The 11,670-nt window shown below is 40.6% G+C and overlaps 1 protein-coding gene across 1 annotated transcript; it reads right to left on the bottom strand.

Annotated features, from left to right (window-relative positions):
* Positions 1 to 8,292: 8,292 nt before the first annotated feature.
* On the bottom strand, positions 8,293 to 10,987 carry LOC307255770 (homeobox protein engrailed-2b-like; the record flags this gene model as incomplete). The annotated part of the gene is made up of 2 exons (XM_080034545.1): positions 8,293 to 8,609; positions 10,564 to 10,987. 2 exons carry the CDS (start codon positions 10,985 to 10,987, stop codon positions 8,293 to 8,295), a joined length of 741 nt encoding a protein of 246 aa, XP_079890671.1.
* Between the last annotated feature and the right edge of the window lie 683 nt (positions 10,988 to 11,670).

Here is an 11,670-nt window from a genome sequence, read left to right as displayed (position 1 = left end):
TATGGTTTTAATATGTGTGAGACTTCCATTGCATCAGAATGGTTTTAATCACAAGTTGGTTTAAAAAAAGGAATGACATGGAAATTGAGCGCAACCGAGGGTCAGTTACTGCGGCAACATACGCCGTGGGTCTAACCTGCTCGGGAGGTGGTTAGACCTACCCTGAGTTTGTTTTCACTTTACGCTGCAGCTCCGACTGAAGAAAGAGTGTCACTGTCACACGCGTCCCTGTACAGTTTGAAGCAAAATCACTGCATAGAAATCTCCATCGGGATGTTTTTATCATTTCCTGATGATTTTACGTTTGACCGATCATTTATCTGATCAGTAGCCTTGTTCTCAGCCCATTTATGTCAGGTGGATTCATGTAACGCTGCGGCTGCACGCGATCGTTATAGTTCACTTGTGCGATCCTAAAGTCACAGACGAGCCTCGTTAAATAGCCTAATATGAATATATAAATGATATAATAATTTAAACTGTGATCACTTGAGGAAAATGGATCTGGTAATAAATCAATCAGGCGCTTCAATGGAAACTGTCACCTAATGTGTCTTGACGTTAATGTCTTTCACTCCCCATTTAAAAGAAGCGACAGTCTGTTCTGTTTACTGCACAGTAGGCTATTAGGCTATAGCTTAACAACATAATTATACAGCTAATATAAAACACTGTCAGCGATGCTGTGCCGCGCCAGCTTTATTACTTTATAGCTGATGTGCGTAACTTTTTAAAATAGACTATGGCTTCTCATACGGAAGCGAAATTATTATCTTGACAAAAAATGTTTGCTCTGTTTTTTTTCTGAATTGCCGAGGAGATTAGATCAGAGTTATGAGACAATATCCCGTTAATTCTTCTCCATAGGCTACCATAAGCTCATTCGTTAATATTTCTAACTCAGTGGGAGGAGCGGAGATTTCTTTTTTTCTTTTTTGAGAAGTGGAGAAGTGGGAGGATCAAGCATTTGTTTCTTCTGTTTCCATGGTGAATCATGTTATCAGCGATCCATTGACGATGGCTTTTACGCACACGCTCCACCCAGAGTGAACGCGCTCAGAGTTGATAAACCCAACGCCGATCCACTGTTCTGAAACCGAAAACCCAGAGTTACTTATCAACCCAGAGTACGTAAAACCAGCTACCTGAAACAGGCCTCGGGTATTTGGTGAACCATAAACGAGTCAACAACAATTCCAACATTTGCAGCGTCCATTTTTCCAAAGAAGTCAAGTTTAGTAACTTTGGCCAGAAGGCTGCAGGCTTTGCAGAGTGGCTACGTCTAGCTGCTGGGGCTGCTCTCTGTCCCTCCACTTCAGATTTCTTTTAACAAACACCAACAGACGGCAGCACATCACACCAGTTCTTAACTCCCTTCATTGGCTTCCTGTCCTTTTTAGAATTGATTTTAAACTTTTATTTTTTGTTTTTAAAGCTCTTAACGGCCTCGCCCCACCATATTTATTTGAGCTTTTAACCATCCGAAATCCTGGTCGAGCCCTGAGGTCCACCGATCAACTGTTGCTGGAAGTGCCCAGGTCAAGATACAAGCACTGGGGTGACCGAGCCTTCTCTGTTGCTGCCCCCAGGCTCTGGAATAAGCTCCCCACTGACATGCGTCTCATTTCTGACCTAGGCCTCTTTAAATCCAGGCTAAAAACCTATTTATTCAGGATGGCTTTTAATACACAGTAGCATGATGACACTTTGATCTTATTTTGTTTTATCTTATTTGATTTTATCTTATTTGATTTTATCTTATCGTATTTTATCTTATTCAATCCTGTAAAGCACTTTGGTACACCGAAAGGACTGTTGTAAAGGGCTGTATAAATAAAGTACATTTACATTTACATTTCACCGACCACTGTTGTGCTGAATGCCTTCATCTTTTCTAACATTTAAGTAAAAAATAAACTAGTGAAAATTCAATGTGCCGCTACAGTCTTTGGCCGCTGACAGGCAGCTGCATACATTTCAAGATGGAGTTTTCCTTCATGTTGAGGCGATAGCTGACTATTATCGTTTCTCTTGCATATGACATAACCTACGAATGAGGACTGGATCTTGAACGATAAAAAAATGTATACCAATTTCAAACGGATTATGCAAACTGCAAATATTAAATTCTTCTCACGTGGAGCAAAAAGTCCCGGTGGCTCCAGCAGCAGCTGTGCGCAGTGCGAACCTCAAACTGCATCTTAACTAACTGGGTCCAGTGACAACACAGCAATCGGACTAACTTAGTAAAGCCTCATTCATGCAGCCTTTCCCTTGAAGGGAACATTTGTGACCTACAGCTTTCAAAGAAACATGGAGAAAAGGAACATAGGTATGATGAAGAATCTACTCATGCATGTAGTTACAGATATCCTAAACTGCATAGAACTGTCTGCATATTTGAATATTTTAGTTCATTAGCCTGTTATAAAAGCTAGAAACAAGGTTCTACTCAAAGACATCTCGAAGCGCATCTTCACAATCTCTCACAATATCGGTAGAGTGGCTTGGAGAAGTGTTCATTAACCTGGAACCTTCCCACATTTTCTTATGTTACAATCACACACGTACATTTATTTTATTGAGATTTCATGTGATAGACCAGCAATGAAAATTATACCTTGTTTGAAAAGAAATTATAAATAAAAAACTGAAAAGTGTGGCGAGCAAAAGTATTCAGCCCCCCTGAGGCAAATAAAACCTTGAAGAACAATCTATTTCTGCAATTCAGCTGCAGGTCTTTTGGGGTATGTCTCCACCAGCTTTGCACATAGAGACTGACTTTTTTCTCAGAGCTTGAGCTATTTTGCAAAGAAGAATGGGCAAAAATTAAAATTAAAATTACTATGAAAATGTTTTTCATAGTAAAAGTAAATTATTTTATGCCCCTGCACAACTACTTCAGCGAAGGTAAGCCATCACAGAATATAGATAGTAAGAAATTTGAGCGGTATAATACATTTATTATTTACTTAAAAAATACTACACACCACCAATGTTACAAACTGCGACATATAATTTCAACCACTGTCATCGTCTGGCACTCTCCATGGGAACACCTGCACGTACAACATGGTGTTTATTAATTGTTTATTGGAAATGTATTGTACATTATAAGATAAGCATATTAATTAATATCTACCTGGACCACCTGCTCAGCATCCAAAGTATAAAAATGAGACATGCTTCAGTGTACACTCCAGGAAAACACCTTGAAGACTTCCAAGTTTGAGGTCTGGTACAGTGGGCTGAGCTTATAGATGTCTTCTAGTTTTTAAGAACCAGTTCACACACAAATGCAAACAAGTTCACAAATGAAAAGCATTTTGTAAATTCATGTTTTACAGTTTGTATATAAATGTGTTAACATCCAAATATATTTTTGATGAAAATTGCAAATATTTTTTAAATTAATATATTTATGGATTTATATTACATTTATTTAAAACAAGACACATTTGTGTGTTGAACGGAAATGTGTTTGTGAAACTTATTTCTATTTGTGTATTTATTTAACATTTATACATGACAATACCTGTCATTCATTAATTATGAGACTGAACTGACTCCATTGAAGATCAGTTGGAGCTGATATGAAAGAGCAGTTTGCTTGTGACTACGCATGTGCAGTAACTCTGGAGTCTGGAGTTTTTTCTTTCTTTAACTCATCTGAAAATGTAAAATGACCAAACATGAAGATGCATATTTTCAGTTTAGAGGAGAAATATCAAAGATTTATTCTGATTTGTTTAAAAAAGATAGGTGGAGTCTTTGCTGTAAATGACATGTTTTTTTTTGTGATAATCTTCATTTCTTCACACACTTTAAAGGGGCACCGGTTTTGGTGGCAATTATAGTGTAACTTAGCTTTTCACAAAACAATTTATGGTGTTGATGATGAAGTGTTATTGCGAAAAGACACACTCATCAGGGGCCTGTTTCAGGAAGCAGGGTTAACAAACTCTGAGTTCAACCCTGCGTTGCCTGACGGTTGATGAGCAACTCTGGGTTTTCGGTTTCAGAACAGTAGATCAGCGATGGGTCAGTCAACTCTGAGCGTGTTTACTCTGGGTTGAACGCGAGCGTAAAGGTGCGGCCACACTACACGCTTTACGCGCGTAACGCAGCTAAAATGTTGCTTGAGGCACTAGCCGCCCGCACACAACCGGGTGAGTTAACTAATGCTATCCGGCGCTAACATGGTTTATCGGCTAAAGCACAGCTGCACATATTCACTGAATTAACCAGGATGTCCATTCTCCTGGTTTACTTTGCCCACGTCTTCTATTCCCGAGCGGCTGTCATACAGCACCGACCGCCCGCAATACATTTTCCTCCTTGGTGTTCCCGACCGTGCCAATGTATGTGACGTCGGGTCGAGCTCAACGCTGATTGGCCAACGCGGCTAATCGTCACCCGTAGGAGCGTAAAAACTCTGCGCGTAGGTGCGTTAGGTGCGTATATATGCGGCTAACGCGCCCAAAGTGTTGCTTTAGCGCGTGTAACGCATCTACGCGCCATCTACGCGCATAAACCAATGGTCCCTATGGAAAAATTGCCGATTTTATACGTGTCTGTATGTGTGTAACGCGTGTAGTGTGGCCGCACGTTAAAAGCCATCGAATCGCTGATAAAACGATTCACCATGGAAACAGGAGAAACAAATGCTTGATCCTCCCACTTCTCAAAAAAAACGTAAAAAAAAAACTTCTCCACTCCTGCACTAGTGAGAAATATTAACTAATGGGGTTATGGTAGGCTATGGAGAAGAATTAACGGGTATATTATCTCATAACTCTGATCTAATCACCTCGGTAATTCCGAATAAACGGGGCAAACATTTTTTGTCAAGAGAATCATTAGGCTTCTGTATGAGAAGCAATAGCCTATTTTAAAAAGTTACGCATATCAGCAGCGGCAAAAGTATTGAGCTGACGCACAAAATTGCTGAGTGTTTTATAGGCTATCCGCGATATAATCTATAATCTATAAACTATAATCATGTCCAGTGAACTGACTGTCGCTCCTTTTAAATGGGGAGTGAAAGACTTTAACCTCAGACAAATAATACAACAGTTTTCATTGTATAGTCTGATATATAACCAAATCCATGTTCCTCAAGTAATCACAGTTTAAATGATTAAATAATTTCTGTAGTCATATTCATATTAGGCTATTGAACCAGGCTCGTATGTGACTGGGATCACACAAGTGAACAGTAACGATCGCGTGCAGCCGCAGCAGAGCCGGCCCAAGCCTTCATGGGGCCCTAAGCGAAATATGATTAGGGGGCCCCTCTCCAATGTTAGCGCCGCTGAAACTATAGATCTTTGTTAAATATCATTCACACACCCAGTGTTTTCAGCTAGTGCCTCCACTGTGCAGCTGTGCGAAAATATTAGACAGCCGAGATTCAGAGCCTTCTAGGGGTGTCCGGGGGTATGCCCCCCCGTGAGATTTTTTTAACCTTTTTAAAATTAAATGCATGAATCTGGTGCACTTTGAGAGGAAAATTAAGAGGCTAAATCTGAGAAATTTTGTTTGAACAAATAATTTGGAGACACTGGGTCAGATGAATTAGAAGCTATTGAAGAAGGACACATGGATTTTCCATAAAAATATTAATATAAAATAAAATATTATGGAGGGTCCTCTGGGTTGGGCTTGGAGCTCTTTTTCTTTTATGGGACATATTTCTCTGTAATATAATGAATGCATTTAAATGCAGTGAGAGGAACGAAGCAGAAGAACTCTGTTGTCCAGCTACTGTATCTTTTTTTCCACAGACGAGGCTGAAATAGGCTATAGACAATACACAGTGCATGGGCAACTGAGGGCAGCCCCATTTCCAATTGTTTTTAAATAAACTCAATACACACGTGCATGGATGTGAACGTGACATGATCAGAAAATTTCGGATTAACTCCCAGATGAACTCATTACATTTTTAGGCTATTAATTATCTAGACCAAACATTTGTATTCCTTCTTTTGTATGATAACTTACATTTGCATAATATGATGTTAATATCAAACACACAAACTAAAAACAAATTTTTTTTTTTGAGGGGGGGCCCCTGGCGGTCGGGGGCCCTAAGCGACCGCTTAATTCGCTTATGCCTCGGGCCGGCTCTGAGCCGGAGCATTACATTTCCACCTGACAGAAAGCTGTTCAGTGGCACAGATGTTAGAAAACTCCTATTAATTAAAAAAATAATGAGATACAACACAAACAGGTGTATTAATCTGAATGTAGAGCATGTTCACGGTGTGTTAGGTGGCCGACTATATGAATGACACAAGGGCTGAGAACTAGGCTACTAATCGATCAAACATAAAATCATCAGTAGGCCTACATGATAAAAACATCCCGATGGAGATTTCTATGGAGTGATTTTGCTTAAAACTGTACAGGGACGCGTTGTGACACTTCAGTCAGAACTGCAGCGCAAAGGGAAAACAAACTAAGAGTAGATCTAACCACCTATCTGACAGGTTAGACCCACGGTGTATAACGGACTCTGAACCTGCTTCCTGAAACAGAAAACCCAGAGTTTCCACTAACTCAGAGCGCACATAGGCCTAGCCTACTTTGAGTTGCCTCAAAACCCGCTTCCTGAAACAGGCCCCAGATTAACTTCACAGCAAAGGCATACAAAATGAGGTCATGTGTTTGTTTCTGTTTATATTATAAAATATTCTTCTGAAAAGTCAAGTTTTGATTCTTTTATTTTATTTACCATCACATCATTATGAGATAAACTATTTACATGTGGGGTATTTTATCTTTAAAAATCCGTCTGTTAAAATCCCATTTTAGAAAACACAGCTGCTTTTATTATGGCACAGTAAATGCTTACTGTTTTATTTACATCGCTTTAAGGCAGAAGCTTTTCCGGGTGTGTTATTGAATTCAAGAGAAACGGACTATAACTGTGGAGAGAAAAGAAAAACATTCACAGAATCATTTGACCACGATTTGGTTTCCACATGAATTGGAGCAAAGTGTAAAGGCCTATCGGACGGAGGAATACGTTATGTAAACACTTCAACATGGCTTTAGATGTCCATTGTGTTAGAAGTTATACTCGAATGCTCAATGCCATTCAAGCCTATAAGGTCCAAAGAGATGAATGAAAGAAAATGGCATACTGGCTTCGAGACATAGCCTAATGTGAAACTTTCGAATATTGTAATAGGCTATGTCTTGAAATGAAGGGTTCTTCTACGACCTTATCAAAATATGAAGCAGTTTATGGTGTTATATTGAGGACATTCAAACCAATGGGGTACTATGGTCATTTGTGAGTCAATTGCCAATAAAAAAAAGACCTTTAAAAGATGTAGTCACATGATCCCGTTTAACACAGAAGCAGCGGACCAGCTACAGGTAAACATCACTACGGCTCAGTCACAAAGTATAAAACACACTCCACCCACGCAAAACATTTTCTTAATTCACAGTTCCCAGAATGCAGCAGAAAAAAATCTTTGGGTTTCAGCATATAGTTTTCAAGATCTATTAAGTTCATCACCAGGCACATCAGTTGAGCCCAGCGGGACACAGTGCGCGTTACGGCTGCCCGCCCATCCAGCGCTCGTATTCCGCGCCTCCAAAACACATCACACATTTATTTTCTGTATCGCAGTTCATCCTTCATATTCACCTACAACTCAACGTGTAATATACCCAATGTCATTTCGGAGGGCGGGGACTGTGGTACATTATCAACAATATAATATAAAATAAACTCAAGCAACTCATCATAGGCCGATCCAGCATCAACTTAATTAATTTCAATCCTTACATTCTCCTCATTAAGTCGATCTTTCTTCAGCAATTCATATTTGTATTATTATTGGCTACCGGACCTAATTCTGCTGAATGAGACGAATAATATAATAACGATTAGGCTATATTAAATGGCCCAATGCATGTTTTTTATCAGCGCCAGTAGGCCTACTCCTCTTTAAAAGAGGGATTTTCAAATGTTGCCAGTGACAGACGGCTCTTTAGGAGCCAAATCATTGGTGTTGACTATGGGATAGCTATCAGTAGATGTTGCGTGTGTAACAATTTACAAGAAATCGATGGATATTTTTTATTTTGAGCATGTGTACTCCGTGCAGCACCATGTCTGCGATCCAGCACTGAGGACACGCGGCCATGCACTTAGTCACACTTTCCTTCACAAACACCCATGCTCTGATTGAGATTGAATTATGAATGCTGGTACTGAAGTGATATTATTGCAGGTTGATGATAACCCTTCTCTTGTCCCCGTGTCTCCCTCTAGTCGCTGTCCGACGCGTCGTCCTTGGCTGTGGAGTGGTTGTACAGTCCCTGCGCCATGAGATGCCGGGCCAGAGAGTCTTTATTCCCGGAGCTTTTCTTGATTTTGGCCCGTTTATTCTGGAACCATATTTTGATCTGAGACTCGTTTAGGCCGAGTTCCTGGGCCAGGTCCTGCCTCCTCTGCTCGGTCAGGTAGCGGTTGTTCTGGAACTCTGTTTTTAACCGCTGTAACTGCTCCCCTGAGAAGGCCGTCCGGGGCCGTTTGTCCTCTTTACTGGGGGTTGGCTCCTTCTTTGGCTTGCGAGATCTGGGCCCTTGGGTGAGAAAGAGTGTGTGTGTGTGTGGGGGGGGGGGGGGGAGGGGGCACAAATGGCAACCAGTCAACAGTGCTTTTTAGCTTTCTCACATCGAAAATCACAGTTGGCCCTGTATTTTATAAGAAATGACCGGTTCCCTTAGGTCAACATTCAATTCCTCCGTAAGCCTATAGGATTTGGGCCAAAGGTAGACCGGTTAGTAGCTTAGACCGAAATGTTTCCAAATTGAAATGATAAGTTGACAAGACTTTTTCCTTTTAGTGTGATTATTCTACAGTGGCCTACAATCATTAGCTGGATTATTGTCTCTCACGTTTATCCGTCCATTTATTCTTTCTATTTAGGATAGGCCTACTTTAGCATTGCTTTTGCCTACATGCAAAAGGTTATATGGTTAAATATTTGAAACTAGATATTTTTGCAGTGAAATGACCTGAGATACACTTCCTATAGGCCTTCAGGCTAACTTTTGGTTCCAAACACGCCTGGAATGAAATGGAGGATATCGTGCAGTAGGCCTATTGCGTGGTGCTCCGGGATGAGGGTGCAGATGGGGGTGGGGTTAGGATATGATGGAGGATGGGGGAGTCAGTCTTTATCTGTTGAACTCCATTTTTTAACAAGTAGGCTATTTTCTTAAAAAGAGCAAAACCTTATTTCGATTCCATATAAATGCATCAGGCTAAATGAAGATGGGTGAAACGATCTTTCCTTAACAATTGTGCCATCACCAGTTAGTCTTTCTATAGGCCTAGATGCCTGACAACAATGAAATCACATTTTATAGAATTTGTACGGAATGGCATGATTGAGCCTATGTTTTGCTGTCCTTATTAAGCCTCCCCTTTTCAGAGCCCTTGTGGTCATTTCTATAAACTCGGACCTTGATGGAAACTTTTTTCTATTTCCATACAACAATAAAACAACATTCTGAGCTATTTGAAGCGATTTCAACATATTTTCCTCTGCTTGGCTCCTTGTTTGATTTTTGCAACATGCTTTACCGCGCAGTGCGTCTCTAAATCCTGACAAAGGAAAAAAGTCCAAGTCCACCATGCGTCGACTTGTAAAATTACCAAGAACAAACTTTTCACTTGATTGATAAAAATGGAATTAAAGCGTATTGATTTCAGTACACTGCCATAAATCAGCATTGTTTAAAACAGATTGAAGCAGTCATTTAGAACATTGTTAACGAGGTCTGGATTAAAAAAAGCTCAAAATCCAATTATTTCGAAGGAAATGTAAAAAAGAAAATACTTTTTTTTTACTGAGAGGTAAAATGGTTTTGAAATTACGTTGTTCAGCATTTCGAATCGAATCTTTCTCTTTTGGGGCACAGCTCCCTTACTTTTTAGACCCCTCCATTGTCAAAAAATATGCAAATTGGGGGGCTACATCAACAAAGAAAACCTAGGAACAATGGCGTTAAACTTGGTTTTACTTCAGTCTACTTCTCCACATCTTTTAACTTCTTTCGTATATAATTTGAACTTCATAGACATCACACTTTGAGATAACAAAGTTGTCCCGTCCACTTTATAGTTAGTCTAAAGCCAAATCCAGATCCAACTACATTCGAAGCAACCCCAATTAGTTTCTAAATTAAAGAAATGTGTTTAAGCATATGCACAATATGTTTCTCTATATTCTAAGAATATTACTGCCATCTTTTAACTGTCGAAAGTATGAAATAATTCGGATAGGCTATTTAATTAAAAATAAATATAAGTTTGAAAGTTGGTTTTCAATTGTTACAAGTGAGAAGGATTGGGGGTCAAAAAATAAAATGCCCCAGTACTTTTCTAAATAATTGACTTCACGGGTTTTAAACTGGCTGTCGGCTGATTTCGGCAAGTCACTCCTTTTGACTCAGAAATTAACAACCCAAACTTGCCTTCGTTTATTTTTTTAATTACTGCAAGTGGCCGAAGAATATGTATCCACCAACCTGCTGACGGACGGTCTGAGTAGCGGGTACAATAAACCCAGGCCGGCCACAGCATCGGCTTAGCCGCAGGGGCCGCACTGGCCCCTCGGCCTTTCACTGCCACATCACGGGCTATCCGCTCAGGACTCCCGGCCTCACTGTCTGGATGCTGCTGTTCGGATGCTCCACCTGGCTGCAGGTTGCCAGCTTTGGAAGACTTCCTCCCAGTCAGCTGCTCTCTGCGTATGATCACTCCAACACTGTCTCCCTCTCGGACCAGAGTCCCGGCAATTTTCTTTTGGCCAAACTCCGCTCTTAAGATGTTCTCGATGTAAAAGTTGGTGATAGTGTGGGCCAGCTGGTGTCCCGGAGGCAGCCTGGGCCGGTCGGACTCCTCGCCGGAATCGTCTGGGCGCTCTGGGTCTCGTCGATAATTTTCTTCCATAACGATGAAGTCTGTTCGTCCTCAGCACCTCTCTCTCTGTTCGCTTGTCTGCAAAGTAGTAGCCTCCGTCCTGTCCTATCGTCTTGATGAATTAACAACAAAAAAATAGTGACGGGAAAAACCAAATCCTTTCTGGAAGAATAGCCGATATTGTTTTTGCCGTGAAAACGCGCCTCTTGTGTTTATGACAAAGGAAAATCATGCTTCCGTTTATGGTTCTTCATGGCTGGATTCAAATAATATATTTTTTATTTGATGGTATTGCCCCTCCAAAAAAATTAAAAAGTCTTTATTGTTCCCCAATAGCACACAACGATTGATGCTTCTAGCAGTTCTAGAGTGCCCTGATAAATACTCTGCTCAAATACTTTCACTACGGTTTTTGGTTCTCATCCCTGATTGGCTACATGCCACTGCGATGACGTTGTACTACGATCTGTCAGACACGTGCCTCGGACCAATAGAGCTGGATAGTTGGTGTCATGTGAGGTTCCAAGAATTCCCTTGAGGCTCAGATAAATCCAATCCACTCAGTCAGTTGGTGCTTCCAGGTTAAAGTGGAAATGTGATTGTCTTGTTCCAATGCACAATACATCTTTTGGTCAGTCTGTTTTCTCTGCAAAGGGGGCAAAACTGTGGAACCTCTTGCCCACTAGTCTAAAACTAGAGACTAATAGCAACAC

The sequence above is a fragment of the Ammodytes marinus genome, assembly GCF_949987685.1.
Source record: "Ammodytes marinus genome assembly, chromosome: 9".
In the NCBI taxonomy this organism is placed as follows: domain Eukaryota; kingdom Metazoa; phylum Chordata; class Actinopteri; order Uranoscopiformes; family Ammodytidae; genus Ammodytes; species Ammodytes marinus.
This window is presented reverse-complemented; position numbering and strand designations above follow the sequence as displayed.